At 45.0% G+C, this 19,083-nt stretch overlaps 1 protein-coding gene and 1 non-coding gene across 3 annotated transcripts in view; both read right to left on the bottom strand.

Moving 5' to 3' along the window:
- LOC115104519 (partitioning defective 3 homolog) overlaps positions 1-19,083 on the bottom strand; it is a 581,101-nt gene that overhangs the window by 301,962 nt on the left and 260,056 nt on the right. For both annotated transcript variants that reach the window (XM_065007121.1, XM_065007122.1), the window contains exons 6-7: positions 4,586-4,695; positions 3,686-3,769 (exon numbers count right to left, since the gene is read on the bottom strand). In XM_065007121.1, the coding sequence (XP_064863193.1) occupies positions 3,686-3,769; positions 4,586-4,695 (194 nt within the window). The remainder of the gene's footprint in view (positions 1-3,685; positions 3,770-4,585; positions 4,696-19,083) is intronic.
- LOC115106053 (U7 small nuclear RNA) lies at positions 7,233-7,287 on the bottom strand. The gene has a single exon (XR_003859970.1). It is a non-coding gene; the product is annotated as a U7 small nuclear RNA (small nuclear RNA).

Below are 19,083 nucleotides of genomic sequence, written 5' to 3'. Positions count from 1 at the left end.
CTGTCTGTCGTCTACCTTCGCTTAGCCAGGGCTTAAAAAGTGAGCAGGCAGCATTGTTATAAATACACGTGCACGCGTGCGGGTGCACACACACACACACGCACACGCACACACACACACACACACACACACACACACACAGCCATCTCAGCAATCCCCTCCAAGCTCCACAACCTTTACCTTCAAACCCTGATGCAGTAAATAAATACATCAGAAAGCAGCTTGGGGTTTTAACTCTCTCTCGCCCTCCGGATCACCGGGCTACCACAGACGTGTAAAGAGATCTGGTAGACGCACAGACAGCAAAACCATAACTCCTGTTTCAAAGGACCGGGAGAAGCTGCAGGTGTACTGTCTGCACTCAGACTGTTGTTGCCACTTCTGATGGGAAGTCTTAAGACCATAAGGCTCCTGAGACTCAAGTAAAGTAAAAAACTTCTTTAGGGAGTGAAAAGAGATTGAATATTAAGTGGGATTTATTTCTGATTGACATTTTGGATGGGATTTCTGATAGGGAAAGAGGGGGGGGTTACATAAGTAGACAGGGGCAGTAGGAGGTGAAAAACATACTATTTTCTCAGTACTTTATTAGATACGTAAACAGAAACAACAACCCGGTAAATCGCAAAGAAAAAAAAGAAGTAATTATCTTCCAGGCGAGCGAGGCTAAATTCACGGAGCTGTTTAGCGTTTCAGCCGAAAGGGGCACGCTGCGGCCACCAGCCGCCTCAGTTCATTAGTTTAATTGGCTGTATAACATGGGCATGCTCACTCACCACCACAAACTCATCTCTCTCCTCAATGGGGGTAAATGGCACATTACTAAGTCAGAATTATGTGGTACAAAAGGCCTTTGTCCACTCACACCGCCGACGAGCAGACTAAGCAGGCTGAGGCTTCATAAATTGGCAGATAGAGTGGTGGGGAGAGGACCATAGAGTCATTATAGACTAGCTAGGTGGTGTGGAAGCAAGACAATGGATGCATCCCAAAAGGCACCTTTATAATGGACTACTTTTAACCAGGGCCCATAGGGAAGCATTTGAGATGCAGCCTATCTAGTGTAGCAACTGATCTTAGATCAGTGTTTTACTGGAGTTCAAGGGCTTTATAATGAACCCAGATGGAGCCGATGCTGATTAGTCATCTGTATTCAGTACAGTGTCTCATGATTGGGCATACAATTGGGCTTTTTAGTGATTTGATCACCATTAATAAAGGTGCCCTCATTCTTAATGATAAATGCATTAGCACACTTTCACATTTTGTCTGTCTCATATTCTACTGGACATTTGCTAAGATGCTCATCACTCACTCCTTTCAAACTAGTAGGCATTATTTAAGATGTATTGAGTCTTCCACCAGTACATTTACTTTCAGTAATTCCCAGACGTCCAGCTTATTCCCTACAGGAATATGTCAGTCAAGATTTCTGGAAAATCTGGGAAAAGTTATCAGAATTGTACAAGTCTACAGGCAAGTCTGTTAGAGAATCCCTCCTTTCATCTGCTCTTACGCAGACGCGTTGCCTGTTGATTGGGAGAGAGTTGAGGAGTTGAGCAGAGGACACTGAGCGACAGAGACCACCTGTTCCCATCTACTGACTTTAATTGAATAATAATGCAATCAGGATCCATTTACGCAGCGCAATTATGTCTGCGTCTTGTTTACAGTTCACAGTGGTCACAGAAGGAGATCTCATTATTGAAATGGTGGCGGTGGCGCATCTGCGCGCGAGAGAGAGAGAGAGAGAGAGAGGGAGTGTGTCTCTCCCCTATCCAAGTCCCTCTCTCCCCTGCAGCTGCAAAGAACCAGTGGCTGCTGTGCTAGCAGCGCTGTGACAGCAGACACTTTGAGTGTTCCGTCTGGGCCGGAAGTCTGACCCTGCTCGTCTGGACGGTAATGAGACAGCCCTCGGCAGCTCACGCCTGATGTCCTGGAGGATGAGCTGAGCAGTCCATTAACATCATCTGACTAACCAGTCTCTGTCACGTTATCTAGTTTGGGACATAATTGAAGGAGCTGATGAGGAAACAGTATGCATGGGACCATACTGAATAATATGTTGCAACAGTGATAGACAGTGGCCGTTTCTAAAGGCCAAAATCAAAGGACCACTTTGAAGCAGAAAGCAAACAGTTTACGCTAGTTTGGCAGGAGGCTTTATCCAATATCAAAATCATTGACGTTTATAGTCATTCAATCATATTGTTTATTATATTTACAACATCTAATATCGATATTTCATCTTTCTCTCTTTCCTTTCTGAGCCAAAGCTAAGGCAGTATACTGTAAGAATCCGACGCTCAATTCTCAAAGGTCAAGCCTATTTCTAGTTCAACAACATCATGCTAGTTTCTCAGGAATGGCAATAGAATCAAAGTCCTGAGTGAGTTATCTTAATGAAATGACAACAGCAACCTTCAATGACAGAGGCCCACATGATATCCCATATAATTTCTTTCATCAGTATTTTCACCTCTTTCCTTTGTGTTTCTTCCACTGTGTGATGGTGTCCCAAATGGAACCCTATGCCCTATATGGTGCACTACTTTTAGCCGTACTGGCCATTTGGGACATACGTTTATGTTACCGTGACTTTGGGGGTGTGCACTGTGCCAATCCATTGGTGTACATGTAGGACCCATTTTATGCATTCCATTTTAGTTTTGATTGTATTGGCCAGTTCCTGCTGATTGTGAATAACTATAAACTCTGAAATATTCAGCATCATGCTCGTCATCACTATTCTTCACCGAGGAGGGTCAAACGCCTAAATAGATATAGTCACTAGAAGGATTTATTTCTCCCCCAAAAAGTCACCTTCAAACCAGAGGACGTCTGAAGTCCATTGTGGCCCGTGGATAGAACTCGTAACATAGAACTCAGAATAAAAGGAACGTGTAGAACACAGACTATACAGCCTCCAGTCAAGAACAAACCGCTTTCCACTTTCATCCTTTCCTTTTCTATGTTCATTGTCTCCTTGGAGCTGTAAAATAGCACTCACATTGGTAAGGGACAAGTGTTTCAGAAATTGAAAACACAAAAGGAAGAAGAAAGATTTTAAAAAAGAGGCCAAGAGACATCACAGTCACTCACAATGACAGCCGTGAGCGACAGAGCTGGAGAGAGATCGGGTGAGAGAACGGACAGAGAGAGAGAGACAGAGAGAGTGAGGGAGAGAGAGAAAGGGGGAGAGAGAGACAGAGAGAAAGGGGGAGAGAGAGAGAGAGAGAGAGAGAGAGAGAGAGAGAGAGAGCGAGACGGAGAGAGAGAGAGAAAGGGGGAGAGAGAGGGGAGAGAGAGAGAGAGAGAGAGAGAGAGTCAGAGAGAGAGAGACAGAGAGAGAGAGAGAGAGAGAGACTGAGAGACAGAGAGAGAGACTGAGAGACTGAGAGACAGAGAGAGAGAGAGACTGAGAGACAGAGAGAGAGACTGAGAGACAGAGAGATTTCAGAGGCGTCAAACTGAACAAAAGGATGCAGCGGACAGATCGGGACAAGGGGCTAGCCTAGTAGGAGTACTGTAGTCTTTTCATACTGGGACAGGGAAGCTGGGCCCTAATAAGTCTAGCTTCTCAGAGTAGGAGTGCTGATCTAGGACCAGTTTTCCATTTCAGATCACAATGAATACTGTTATATGGACAGGTGGGGCCTGATCCTCGATCAGCAGTCAGTTTTACCTTCTGTCCGTGGCACTGAAAGGCACAACGTGGATCCCCAGAGGCCCGCCGACATTGGACACCTCTACCAGCTTTAGCATGTCACTGTGGGACAATGATGGACGAGGCAGGGGGTGAGAGGGACGGTGGGAGGGAGGAACGCATGTGTGAAATAAAAACAGAAACATAAAAAATTGAGAATAACACAAAACAACAGGATAACATGACAGGTCTGGGAATGGAGCCTATATCTAGCAGCTAGGGAGATGCTACTGCAGTCACTCACTGGTCCAGTCCCAAATGACACTCGGTTCCCTTTGTAGCGCACTACTTTTGACCAAGGCCCATAGTGAATATTATAGGAAATAGGGTGCCATTTGGGATACGAGCCCTATAGAGATTGGCTTTGGCTCAGCTATGCCTGTTCTCTCATGAAGCCATCCATTATACAGTCAGGCTGAGGAACCAGAGGTCGATTAAAGACCCAAATGGAGACTCCAATTAAGTGATTAAGATCAGGTCTTTGTGGGCTCTGCAGTAAAACTAGCCCCGATGAATTGGAAATGTGGAGGGATGCTTCAGCCCTGCAAATAAAGCTGCGAAGGCGTACGAGTCACATTAATAATAGTTCAAAAAGACATGGAAAATCACATGATGATGATGATGATGATGATAACACTGATGGTGGAGACATGCACTGAGTGTAAGGTGGTCTTGGACAATGAATCTGTAACTATGTAATAATGGCGTATATATTGAGTATAGAACATCTGATTCATGGACACGACAATGTTATGGACTACTGAGATGAGTGAGTCTATATGGTGTATGCCTGTCATAAGAAGTGGTTATAATACAGGAAGAGAGAGAGTTGGGTGAGTCCATTCCTACCAGGAGGACGGTGGTGTGTAATGCACTTACTTCAAAGATAACGTTGGGGAGTGTTCCACACAGGAGTCTGCTCTCCCCACCGGCTCTATTCTCCCATTCCTCTCTTCCTGCTTCACCCTCTCCTCTTCCTCCTCCTCCTCCTAGACAGACATAAAGAGTGAGTGTGAGAGAAAGAAAGAGAAAGAGAGAGAGAGAGAGAGAGAGAGAGAACAAGGTGACAGAGAACATCAAAGACTATACTGGCGGTGACCTAAGCTGTCCTACCGTCTGCGTCTCTGCATCTCATCTCTTCTTTCCTCCCTTCTTTTTAATCCAATTACAGGAGAAGGAGAGTAATGGTCTCTGTTTTAGCGTTGGGGCTCTCTCTCGCTCTCTCTCCGCAACATCCGACAGAGGACAGCCAAGCAACACTGAAGTGGCCGTAATCGATTACTCATACTCAATCAATGTGGATGGGGGGGATGGGAGGAGGTAGCGGTTTGCCAGGTTCTTACAGTAATCTGATAAAGCGACGGGAGGATGAGACACAGGCCATTTGTTTCTTTCACTCTCTCTCTCTCTCTCCATTTCATTTACCCTTCTCCCTGTTCTTCAGCCAGGGCCATTAGCCATTATACCTCTCTGTCTCCCTGTTTACAGACAGACTCAATATCAGACGGCTGGGGACCTTAGCATCCTCTGTGAGAAATAGGAAGTTCTTATACTGTATTAAAGAGATACATTCACAGTATTCATGATGCACGTAGATAACAATGTAGTGTTTTTACAGTGGTAGTACCAAAACAAAACAAACATTCATCCACAGCTGATTCATATGGTAAGTGTAATGGTGATATTTCGATCAAGAAGGTATGTGGTGATTCTTTGTTATAATGATGACATTCTGGGGGGGAGGGGGGGGGGGGTTAGTATGTCTAGACACTTAGCAGAGAGGGAGAAGACCTGAAATGGTTTGTTAGTCTCTGATATTAATATGCCTACTGCCCCACCCCTACACCTTCCCTCCTCGCTGAAATGTCAAGCCCATCTAAATAACCGCTCTGTTCGCTCTCTCATTCTCTTTTTATGGAAATGCATTCAGCCCTTTCAAACTGTGAACCCCTGCGACACGGGAGGGGTTTAGAGGGGTTACTGGGGCCCGTCGGGAGACTCGTATTCTTATTTATACATTTCCGAAGGTGAAGAGAGACTGACATGGGGTCACGACAATTTAATCAGAATAGCGACAGAATCCTGCTGCCAAGCAGCTGCTGTTTCCTCTATTAGGTGTTTCTATATAAATGAGTCAATCACCTTTGTCCCCAATGCAAGGCCCCGGCTCTGTTGTTTTTAATTATGCGTCATGACAGGTCTCATGTGCCTCCTTGCTTTTATTCATATGCTTTCTGTTGGAAAACAAGGGGGATACTGACTTACTGTACTGTGGGACCTCAACGGACCTGGCAACCCAAGGATACCTGGCAACCCGTGGAAAGCTTACATAAACTATAAACAGAGGACTGAAGGATAACATAATGGTGGAGGTGAAGGGAAAAGAAGGGGGATACTGGCATACTGTACAGTGGGACCTCAACGGACCTGGCAACCCAAGGATACCTGGCAACCTGTGGAATGCTTACATAAACTATAAACAGAGGACTGAAGGATAACATAATGGTGGAGGTGAAGGGAAAACAAGGGGGATACTGGCACTGTACAGTGGGACCTCAACGGACCTGGCAACCCGTGGAATGCTGACAAACTATAAACAGAGGACTGAAAGATAACATAATGGTGGAGGTGAAGGGAAAAGAAGGGAAGGAAGCATGTGATAATGGAAAAATAAATACAATCAGATATCCAAAAGTGGAATACTGAGGAGGAGAAAGGGAAAAATATTGAAAAAATACAGAGTTCTAAAAGAAAAAAGCCTGATAATTTGCATAGAGCGTGTATGCAGGGGAAGACGAATGGCGGAGTGCTCTTTGCTTGTTGCCTTTGACAATAGGGTTTAGATGGCTGGGTTGAAGCCGAGGAAGAGGTGGTGATTCACATTTATCATTACTGACACTGACAAGTAATTAACTCCCATAACAGTTGCTCTCGGTGACAAGCCTTGCTGTTTGTTGAGTGACAATTTTGTATGACATGAATGCATCTCTGCTCCCGAGAATCTCTATCCAGTGGAAAGGGAGACCTGTCGAGCTGAGGCTGAGCTAAGCGGTAGAGGTGGAGGAGTGGAGTGGATGACGGGAGGAGACGAGGAGTGGAGGAGAGAGTGAGGTTTCAGTGTGTGGAGCTCATTGGTGCACAGAGGTGAGGAGAGGTTTCTATCCATGGTTCACAACAGAGATAGGTAGCAAGATACCCACATGAAAAAAGTACTACACTGTGGTATAAATAGAATAGTATTCACTGTAATGTTTTTGAAGACTTTACTGTAGTATTCACTGGACTAAAGTTATCAAAAACACGACAGCGAAAACTATTATTTACATTTTAACTCCAGAATAATTACTGACTTAAAAGAAAACGAGTATATACTAAATTAATGTAGCGTTTTGCAGATTGTGGTATACTGTAGTATTTACTGTAGCATGCTGTGGTATTTATTGTGTTTTTGCAGACTAATATTTTTTGGCATACATTATTGTAGTATTTACTAGTGTTTTTGTTGTATTATCTTTGACATAGAAGTGGAGGCTTTCTCCTCGAAGAAACCTACTGGAGAAATTGTAAAAGAGCAGGTTTTCCATAACCTACCTGTAGGTAGGCAGGTATGACTGGGGTCTGAACAGATAGTTCAGAGCTTCTGCTCTTTTCTGCTCTTTTTGTAGAGAATACAATATAATTATGATTTATACTTATGTTTCTCACTTATGAGTGGCACAAATTGGGATATGGGGCATGGGGGAGGGGAATGGGCAGAGTATATCATTAACTTATAGGGGTCTGCACTGTTTTTGCAGACATTCATGTAGTACTTAAGAAACAAACGTTGGTAATGCTGTAGTATTTACTATAGTATACTACAGCATTCTATAGTAAGTACTACACATGATCGAGGGATACTACAGTGTGTAGTATAATACTCTACAATATACTACAGTTTACTACATAATTATATAGTAAGTGCTGTAGTCAAGTCTAGTATTTTTTTCATGTGGAGGGAGTGAGGGAGACAAAGAGTTGGAGAGAGAAATGCAAAAGAGAGAGTGAAAGAACGAGAGAGCAAGCGAGAGAGACATATAGTAAGGATGATATAGTAGTCCCTTGAGGGATAACTGGTGACTGACATCCCTGATGGACTGATTGACTGAGTGACTCAGAAGCAGTGGGTGTCACTCTCTTCTTGTCACCAAGGGCAGAAAGAGCCTTACACTGGCTGCCAGCCCTGCTCTATTGTCCATCTGTCTCCCTCTCTGTCTCATTGCCAGTACTAAGCATTTAGTGACAGGAGAGGTGAGCCACTAGCTAACGGGACACCTCTCTATCGCTCTCCTTCTCGCTCTCTGTCTCATTGCCAGTACTAAGCATTTAGTGACAGGAGAGGTGAGCCACTAGCTAACGGGACACCTCTCTATCGCTCTCCTTCTCGCTCTCTGTCTCATTGCCAGTACTAAGCATTTAGTGACAGGAGAGGTGAGCCACTATTGCCAGTACTAATTTAGTGACAGGGACACCTCTCTATCGCTCTCCTTCTCGCTCTCTGTCTCATTGCCAGTACTAAGCATTTAGTGACAGGAGAGGTGAGCCACTAGCTAACGGGACACCTCTCTATCGCTCTCCTTCTCTAGTGACAGGAGAGGTGAGCCACTAGCTTGGGACACCTCTCTCTCGCTCTCTCTCTCTCTGTCTCATTGCCAGTACTAAGCATTTAGTGACAGGAGAGGTGAGCCACTAGCTAACGAGACACCTCTCTATCGCTCTCCTTCTCGCTCTCTGTCTCATTGCCAGTACTAAGCATTTAGTGACAGGAGGTGAGCCACTAGCTAACGGGACACCTCTCTATCGCTCTCCTTCTCGCTCTCTGTCTCATTGCCAGTACTAAGCATTTAGTGACAGGAGAGGTGAGCCACTAGCTAACGGGACACCTCTCTATCGCTCTCCTTCTCTCTCTCTGTCTCATTGCCAGTACGAAGCATTTAGTGACAGGAGGTGAGCCACTAGCTAACGGGACACCTCTCTATCGCTCTCCTTCTCTCTCTCTGTCTCATTGCCAGTACTAAGCATTTAGTGACAGGAGAGGTGAGCCACTAGCTAACGGGACACCTCTCTATCGCTCTCCTTCTCGTTCTCATTGCCAGTACTAAGCATTTAGTGACAGGAGGTGAGCCACTAGCTAACGGGACTAGCTAACGTACCTCTCTCTTATCGCTCTCCTTCTCTCTCTCTGTCTCATTGACACCTCTCTATCACTCTCCTTCTCGCTCTCTGTCTCATTGTCAGTACTAAGCATTTAGTGACAGCAGAGGTGAGCCACTAGCTAACGGGACACCTCTCTATCGCTCTCCTTCTCGCTCTCTGTCTCATTGCCAGTACTAAGCATTTAGTGACAGGAGAGGTGAGCCACTAGCTAACGAGACACCTCTCTATCGCTCTCCTTCTCTCTCTCTGTCTCATTACCAGTACTAAGCATTTAGTGACAGGAGAGGTGAGCCACTAGCTAACGGGACACCTCTCTATCGCTCTCCTTCTCTCTCTCTGTCTCATTGCCAGTACTAAGCATTTAGTGACAGGAGAGGTGAGCCACTAGCTAACGGGACACCTCTCTATCGCTCTCTGTCTCATTGCCAGTACTAAGCATCTAGTGACAGGAGAGGTGAGCCACTAGCTAACGGGACACCTCTCTATCGCTCTCTCCTTCTCTCTCTAAGTCTCATAGCTAACGAGACACCTCTATCGCTCTCCTTCTCTCTCTCTGTCTCATTACCAGTACTAAGCATTTAGTGACAGGAGAGGTGAGCCACTAGCTAACGGGACACCTCTCTATCGCTCTCCTTCTCTCTCTCTGTCTCATTGTCAGTACTAAGCATTTAGTGACAGCAGAGGTGAGCCACTAGCTAACGGGACACCTCTCTATCGCTCTCCTTCTCGCTCTCTGTCTCATTGCCAGTACTAAGCATCTAGTGACAGGAGAGGTGAGCCACTAGCTAACGGGACACCTCTCTATCGAGATTGCACCTCTAGTGACAGGAGAGGTGATCGCTCTCCTCTCCTTCTCGCTCTCTGTCTCATTGCCAGTACTAAGCATCTAGTGACAGGAGAGGTGAGCCACTAGCTAACGGGACACCTCTCTATCGCTCTCCTTCTCGCTCTCTGTCTCATTGCCAGTACTAAGCATCTAGTGACAGGAGAGGTGAGCCACTAGCTAACGAGACACCTCTCTATCGCTCTCCTTCTCTGCTCTTGCTGTCTCATTGCCAGTACTAAGCATCTAGTGACAGGAGAGGTGAGCCACTAGCTAACGGGACACCTCTCTATCGCTCTCCTTCTCGCTCTCTGTCTCATTGCCAGTACTAAGCATCTAGTGACAGGAGAGGTGAGCCACTAGCTAACGAGACACCTCTCTATCGCTCTCCTTCTCGCTCTCTGTCTCATTGCCAGTACTAAGCATCTAGTGACAGGAGAGGTGAGCCACTAGCTAACGAGACACCTCTCTATCGCTCTCCTTCTCGCTCTCTGTCTCATTGCCAGTACTAAGCATCTAGTGACAGGAGAGGTGAGCCACTAGCTAACGGGACACCTCTCTATCGCTCTCCTTCTCGCTCTCTGTCTCATTGCCAGTACTAAGCATCTAGTGACAGGAGAGGTGAGCCACTAGCTAACGAGACACCTCTCTATCGCTCTCCTTCTCTCTCAGGTGGGTTCTATGTATAGTGGACGAGGAGGGGGCTTGGTTTGAACTTTTTAGGTCCGTTACAATGAAGTAAAGCTTGTGCCTTTAACAATGTAACTACAGGGCCAATAAAGCTATTTTTAAATTCAATCTCTCTCTCCATCTCATTCCCCTGACTATAGTTGGCCGGACAATGCCTTCCTTCCTGATCAGAGGGGAAGTAGCTCTGCGGCGTTTCACCTCTCTCTGCACCTCACTTTAGGTCCTATCTGTGTTGTGCAGAGTCAGACATGGTGGAGTGAAGGGGCCTGAGAGCACATCTCTCAACACATGGGGCTGGGATGGCTGTGTGCTGTGCGGGCATGGGGCTGGGTCAGAGCCAACTGCCTCTCCAACAATGATAGGAAGCACAGCGTTAGGAGCCTGGCGGTTAGACAGCCAGTGCATTAGATTATTGAAGCAGATATAAAACTTGGCTTGGCAGTCAGACGGGGAGGGAGTAGAGGGAGGGACTGTAATGTGCAGAGTGCCGTTTCCTTTCACAGATTGAGTGGTGAGAGAGTGGACAGGGGGAATAAGGAGGACACGGGGTAGGGCTGCTGGATGCAGGACTAGCTACCTGCTGGGTCACGGATTGACCCCGAAACAAACACATTGACGCACGGGTGCACATACATTGTCTGCTCGCTGGAGGGTTGGTGGTAAGGGCGTGTGCAGAGTAACCTTCCATCAGATCCCATCCTGAAGGAAACACTGGAATGGCCAAAAAGAAACACTGGAATGGCCAAAAAGAAACCCTGGAATGGCCAAAAAGAAACCTTGGAATGCCCAAAAAGAAACACTGGAATGGCCAAAAAGAAACACTTGGAATGCCCAAAAAGAAACACTGGAATGGCCAAAAAGAAACACTGGAATGGCCAAAAAGAAACCCTGGAATGGCCAAAAAGAAACCCTGGATTGGCCAAAAAGAAACCCTGGAATGGCCAAAAAGAAACACTGGAATGGCCAAAAAGAAACCCTGGAATGGCCAAAAAGAAACACTGGAATGGCCAAAAAGAAACACTGAAATGGCCAAAAATAAACACTGGAATGGCCAAAAATAAACACTGGAATGGCCAAAAATAAATACTGGAATGGCCAATAAGAAACACTGGGATGGCCAAAAAGAAACACTGGGATGGCCAAAAAGAAACACTGGGATAGCCAATAAGAAACACTGGGATAGCCAAAAAAGAAACACTGTAATGCCCAAAATGAAACACTGAAATGACCAAAATGAAACACTGGAATGACCAAAATGAAACACTGGAATGACCAAAATGAAACACTGGAATGACCAAAATGAAACACTGGAATGACCAAAATGAAACACTGGAATAGCCAAGTGTAACAAACACTTTGACGTGTGAAAAGAAATCCATATTATGATGTTGAAATGAGGAAGGGGAAGAGGTTGAAGGAAGGGTGGAGGGAGGCTTTCCTCTCATTCACAAAGGTCAAGGCCAATAATTGCATCCTCATTACATGATAGAGCTAATGTGGTTACAGTGCAGTCCAAGAGACAGAGACAAATGAGACCATACAAGACACTGGCACCATGTCTGGCATAACATGATAGAGTGGACATTGCTTCTCTAGTCACCATAATGCAAGGACAACTACAGTATAACTACAGTAAAGAGATACCGTTAGTAAAGGCTTCCTAAAGCCTTTAAATCAGGGTAAATTCCAATTGAAGTTCAATAAAAATGAAATAACTGAAGTAATGTCATCTACAGTATTTTCAATGATTTCTCAATAAACTGAAAATAAACATTCAAATTCAGAATTTTAACTTCAAATCACTTCCTGAACCCCAACCCTACATTAAACACTTGACTACACTGCTGAATCGTGACTCAAACGACTGGGATCCACTCTTAAACAGATCCTGTCAACAATTATTTTTCCAACTGTCATTCAAGTTTAATTTGTCACGTGCACAAGTACAGTGAAATGTTTAACTTGCAAGCCCTACCCAACAGTGCAGTATTCAATACCAAAATAGCATAAACAAATCAACTCTGAAAAGAAAAAACGTCCTAACATGTGTAAATACTTGTAATGAACATAACAAGATTCAACAACTGAGACATAAACTGAACAAGTTCCACAGACATGTGACTAACATAAACGGAATAAAGGGGGGGGTCAACAACAAAAGTAACAGTCAGTATCTGGTGTGGCCACCAGCTGCATTAAGTACTGCAGTGCATTGCCAGTTCTTGCTGTGAGATGTTACCCCACCCTTCCACCAAGGCACCTGCAAGTTCCCGGACATTTCTGGGGGGAATGGCCCTAGCCCTCGTCCTCCCATCCAACAGGTCCCAGACGTGCTCAATGGGATTTGAGATCGGGGCTCTTCTCTGGCCATGGCAGAACACTGACATTCCTGTCTGGCAGGAAATCACGCACAGAACGAGCAGTATGGCTTGTGGCATTGTCATGCTGGAGGGTCATGTCAGGATGAGCCTGCTGGAAGGGTACCACATGAGGGAGGAGGATGTCTTCCCTGTAATGCACAGCTTTGAGACTACCTGCAATGACAACAAGCTCAGTCCGATGATGCTGTGACACACCACCCCAGACCATGACGGACCCTCCACCTCCAAATTGATCCTGCTCCAGAGTGCAGGCCTCGGTGTAACGCTCATTCCTTCGACGATAAACGCAAATCCGACCATCACCCCTGGTGAGAGAAAACCACGACTCGTCAGTGAAGAGCAGTTTTTGCCAGTCCTGTCTGGTCCAGCAATGGTGGGATTGTGCCCATAGGCAACATTGTTGCCGTTGATGTCTGGTGAGGACCTGCCTTACAACAGGCCTACAAGCCCTCAGTCCAGCCTCTCTCAGCCGATTGCGGACAGTCTGAGCACTGATGGAGGGATTGTGCATTCCTGGTGTAACTTGGGCAGTTGTTGTTGCCATCCTGTACCTGTCCCGCAGGTGTGATGTTCGGATGTACCGATCCTGTGCAGGTGTTGTTACATGTGGTCTGCCACTGCGAGGATGATCAGCTGTCTGTCCTGTCTCCCTGTAGCGCTGTCTTAAGCGTCTCACAGTACGGACATTGCAATCTATGGCCCTGGCCACATCTGCAGTCCTCATGCCTCCTTGCTGCATTCCTAAGGCACATTCAAGCAAAGGAGCAGGGAACTTGGGGATCTTTCTTTTGGTGTTTTTCAGAGTCAGTAGAAAGGCCTCTTTAGTGTCCTAAGCAGGGAAACAGTGTTTAAACGCTTTACAATCAAGATCTGTGAAGTTATTTAGATTTTTATGAATTTTCTTTGAAAGACAGGGTCCTGAAAAGGGGACGGTTTTTTTTTTTTCCTAAGTTTATATAAATAAAACTACATATATATCGACCAAATTCAAGTGATCATATAGATCATGTAAGATTGCCCTCCCTGGACAAAAGAGAATTGTGGATTTCAATAATTCATATCCTTTTAAAGCTCTGGGTCTGACCAGAGAGCATTCCTTCCTAACCTGACTGTTATTGATGAGGGCTCGAACATTTGAGTCTCCGTCCGCTTGAGATTTTGTTATGGACTCAGTGATTGATTTAAGCCCTTATAATTAGCTGTCCCTAATTGAATTAATGATCCATTTAACGATACAGCAGCCCAGAGCAGAGGGAAGCCGTGTCATTGATAGATCTGCCTGGACTCATATGAAATCCTGGTTGGCAGATGATGTACTGTAACACAGATGCAATTCATTGACAGAGAAGAAGGAAGAAACAAACTATCCCCTCCGGTCCAGTTCTCCAGTCTTGTCTGCAACACACAACACACCCTTTCAGACTGATGTGGACAAATGTGACCCAGGTAGGCTCACATCTCTGATTTAATTTGCTTAATAGCATTAAGAACCTGTTTGGGCTTTAATTTGCTTAAAGTAAATCCACGTCATACAGAATGCAAACTTTTATACCCTATTAAGCGGTGTGTCTTAAAACCAAAGGCAGACAGGGAGATTTAAAGGTTTGATGTCTTTGTTGATTAAAAGGGGAGAAAACTACATCAACTCGACTAGAAACAGAACTGGGGGCGAATGTGAAGTTTACGACATCTGAGATCCAGTGCCAGGAAAATAGATTTCATTAGCCAGTAATGGAGCTTGGTGTGTTTCCTAACTGCATTATGGGTAGCTGATTCCTGCATCCCTGTTGGCATCTCTGCTGCCCCCTCATTGGCTGAAGCCTCTTTTCCTGGACTGATGATTAAGAACGTCGTGCTTTGGTCAGCGAGATCAAAAAGACAGCATAGAAAAAACACCACGGCCACAGTGAAACAAACTTATCCGTTACTCCGATAAAGTACTTGTTCGTCTTGTTTTACTCTCATCTTGGATATCGTTTCTCAAAAGGAATAGTCTTATAATGAATCTATACTGTATCTTAGATATTGTTTATCAAAAGGAATAGTACATCTAATCCCTACTTGGGAACGGGGAGTCAGTCGTCTGCTTTGAATAGTTCTGAGCCCATGGATTCTGAGTCAGAATCAGAGAGGAGAACACGTCCTCATCAGAGAGTCAGCCTGTGTTTCTCCCCATCGGCAGAGACACGGACAGCCGGCCTACACAGGGTTACTCTACTGTCATTTCTTTCCTGTGTGTGTGTGTGTGTGTGTGTGTGTGTGTGTGTGTGTGTGTGTGTGTGTGTGTGTGTGTGTGCGAAGCTCTCTCTGCAGAATCAGAATCTAATAATTTCCTCAGTAGATGCGGTGCTAGACAGAATATAGCTGCTGTACATTAGAGTTGTATTGGAGACCTACTATTGTGGCAATGCAAGTGTTCTGCTTCCGCCCTGGGCCTCTCCTGTTGGGTATGACGCTCAGCAAATTAATGAAATGGGTTAATCCTATTTTTGCATTAAGGATTTACACACTATTCTTGGTTCTCTGAAGAGTTGTCAATGGTGTGGCTTTATTGAGAGGCCTTAGTAATCCCAATGGCCGCATGTCTTTCCCTTGCCTGACTAACCACTTGACATGAATGGAAATTGCACGTGGCTCTCCTCTTGTTGAGATCTTAGTTGTTCATCCACACAATGAATCATCTGATATGCACATGTGGTATTATCACATATGATACGCTCATAGACAGTATGGTTTATGCCTTCATACTCGCCCACCATTACCGCCACAGAGAAAAAGTGAACGGCAAAGTGAATTACATTATCAGGACCGTCTCAGTGTCCAAATAATGATGTTATCTCTGGTTTCTGCCTTTTGAACCTTCCTTAAACACAACATAAATGTAAATAACAGTCTAGAACTGTCTGGTGACTCGGGACGGGTTGATGCATTGGCTGCGTTAATAGGGTAGTTAAGATGGCTGATTCAAATGACCTGACGACTCTGAGGGAAGAGGGGTTAATGACAGGGGAGCAACAGTCACATCCAATCTAATCACGGAGACGTTTTGGGGGTCTAATTTGGGATAATGGCAGTTAGCTCTGAGGGATGGGTGACATGGGAAGGGAAATGGGCTTTTGTACAGTCTCACATTTGACTGGGTTTTGAGGAGGTCAAGTTGTTTTGCAATCAACATATCTGTGGCATATCCTCAACTTGGCCTTATGGTCAAGGAACAACAACTTTTAGAAGGATAGTAATCCTTTTCTCTAGCGTCTGAGGCTATGCACCAAATGGCATACTTTGCCCTATGGGCCCTGGTCAAAAGTAGTGCACTACATAGGGATTTGCCATTTGGGATGCACTCGGTCCCTTACTTGATTAAGCAAGGTGAGGTGTGTTTGTGTCTCCACTCAATCTCTAGGTTGAGCGTGAACTGTGGAGCTGAATGGATGAGTGTGAGGCTTGGTCATGAACTGAGCATTAACATGTGGTACATTTAAGCAATAAGGCACCTCAGGGGTTTGTGGTATATGGTCAGTATACTATGGCTAAGGGCTGTTATTAGGCACGATGCAACGCCCTTAGCCATAGTATACCGACCATAAACCCTTGAGGTGCCTTAATGCTTAATGCTATTTTTAACTGGTTAACAACGTCATTAGAAGAGTCTAAATAAATGTCTTGTCACACCTGTGGTAGAAGGTCTGATAGACCCTGACTGACAGCCAATCAGCATTCCAGGTTCGAACCATCCAGTTTATAATAAGCATTAACTCAACTCTAAAGTAATAACTGAGCTCTACACGAACTGAACTCTGTGGATCTTTTCACTTGAACTGAGCTCTGTGGTAATTTTTGCAGATGAATCTTCATTTTGAGCTGATTAGGGGCCAGGACAGTCTCGTCTTCTCTGCTCTGAACATCTAATCCATCTCTCAGAGTGTCTGTGAAGGTCAGTGAGCGTCTCTTCCGTTAGATACCGTCAGACTGACACAGAGACATAAACGTACGTCAGTATTTCAATGACGTGTAAAACAGATAGAGGACAGTCAAGTTTCAAACAGCTGAACCGCAACTAAATATACCTATTCCACGGTATCTCATGTGAGCCCTGGTCAAACGTAATGCACTAAAAAAAGGAAGAGGGCACATCTCGGGACACACCCTAGAAATTCCAATTCCAATTGAAATGAAATGGAATTGATCCCATCCCTGCAGGGAGTCAACCAGTATCTAAAGCAGAGAGCAGAGACACACCACGTCTCTCCATTAGTATGCTGCAGGTTGTTTCCTGCGCAGACCTCATCATAGACACCTCAAAGAGGTAAGTCTGAAGGAGGATGATTGATGTGGTCCTATGAATGACTGAACAGGAGCAGAGTACACACTAGAGATAGTCATTACCGAGGAGCCAGTCTATTCCTCAGATTCACTTTTGTTTGCTGTGTTGCCCCGAGAGCTTCATTTTCAAGATGGTGGGAGGAGGTGCTCAGCGGAGAGTGGCGCTTCCTTCATTTATTTTTAATTGCTGGAGTCTGAGATTCTGGGGGTCGGGATTCATTTGGCTGTGTCCTCGCTCTATGGGTGGGTAAATGAAGTGGACTCAGAGAGGACCGGTAATGAAATGAGGTCCCAGCGGACGCACTGTTTGACTACTCTGCTTCCAGGACAAATAGGACTAGGGGACTATCTGGAGGTGAGGAGGAAAAGGAGTGCATTTAAGTTCAAATCAGTATCTGCAAACAAATGTTCTCGAGAGGGAATATATATATATATATATATACACACACACAGTGGGGAGAACAAGTATTTGATACACTGCCGATTTTGCAGGTTTTCCTACTTACAAATGCAAATTAATTACTTAAAAATATATATATACCCACACAGTGAACTAAAATATAAATGCAACATGTAAAGTGCTGGTCCCATTTTTTTATGAGCTGAAATAAAACATCCCAGAAATGTTCCATACGCACAATGCTTATTTCTCCAAAATTTGGTTCACAAATTTGTTTACATCCCTGTCAGTGAGCATTTCTCCTTTGTCAAGCTAATCCATCCACCTGGGCAGGTGTGGCATATCAATAAGCTGATTATAAACAGAATGATAATTACACAGGTGCAGCTTGTGCTGGGTTCAATAAAAGGCCACTCTAAAATGTACATTTTTGTTACACAACACAAGGCAACAGATGTCTCAAGTTTTGAGGGATGAGGGAGTGTGTAATTGACATGCTGACTGCAGGAATGTCAACCAGAGCTGTTGCCTGATAATTTAATATGATTTTCTCTACCATAAGCGACCTCCAACGTCATTTTACATTATTTGGCAGTACGTCCAACTGGAGATGACGTGTAACCATGCCAGACCAGGACTTCCACTTCAGGCTTCTTCACCTGCGGGATCGTCTGAGGAGGGGGATGATGAGGAATATTATTATTATTACTATCCAGTTTGAGTGTTTGTTGCAGCTCGTTCCAGTCGCTAGCTGCAGCGAACTGAAAAGAGGAGCAACCCAGGGATGTGTGTGCTTTGGGGACCTTTAACAGAATGTGACTGGCAGAACGGGGGTTGTATGTGGAGGATGAGGGCTGCAGTAGCTATCTCAGGGGGGAGTGAAGCCTAAGAGGGTTTTATAAATAAGCATAAATTAGTTGGTCTTGCGACGGGTATACAGAGATGACCAGTTTACAGAAGAGCATAGAGTGTAGTGATGTGTCCTATAAGGAGCCTTTCTGTCTGTAATAAAACTCAAACTAATTGCTAATTTTGATTACTTGTCCTCTCTGATGTATTGTTGTCTCTACCTTCTTGCCATTTGTGCTGTTGTCTGTGCCCAATAATGTGTGTACCCTGTTTTATGCTGCTACTGTGTTGTGCTGCTGCCATATAGCATTGCTACCATGTTGTTGTCATGTTGTGTTGCTAGCATGCTGTGATTTTTTTATATGTTGCTGCCCTGCTATGTTGTCGTCTTAGGTCTCTCTTTATGTAGTGTTTGGATGTCACTCTTGTCGTGATGTGTGTTTTGTCCTATATTTTAAAAAATATGTGTCCCAGCCCACGTCCCCGCAGGAGGCCTTTTGCCTTTTGGTATGCTGTCATTGTGAATTAGAATTAGTTCTTAACTGGCTTACCTTGTTAAATAAAGGTTAAATCAAATAAATCAAATACATTGGCTCGGCCTGGCCCCCCAGTGGGTGGACCTGGTTCCCAAGCGGGTGGACCTGGCTCCCAAGTGGGTAGACCTGGCTCCCAAGTGGGTGGACCTGGCTCCCCAGTGGGTGGACCTGGCCCCCCA

This window comes from Oncorhynchus nerka, linkage group LG22 (assembly GCF_034236695.1).
Source record: "Oncorhynchus nerka isolate Pitt River linkage group LG22, Oner_Uvic_2.0, whole genome shotgun sequence".
NCBI classification, from domain to species: domain Eukaryota; kingdom Metazoa; phylum Chordata; class Actinopteri; order Salmoniformes; family Salmonidae; genus Oncorhynchus; species Oncorhynchus nerka.
This window is presented reverse-complemented; position numbering and strand designations above follow the sequence as displayed.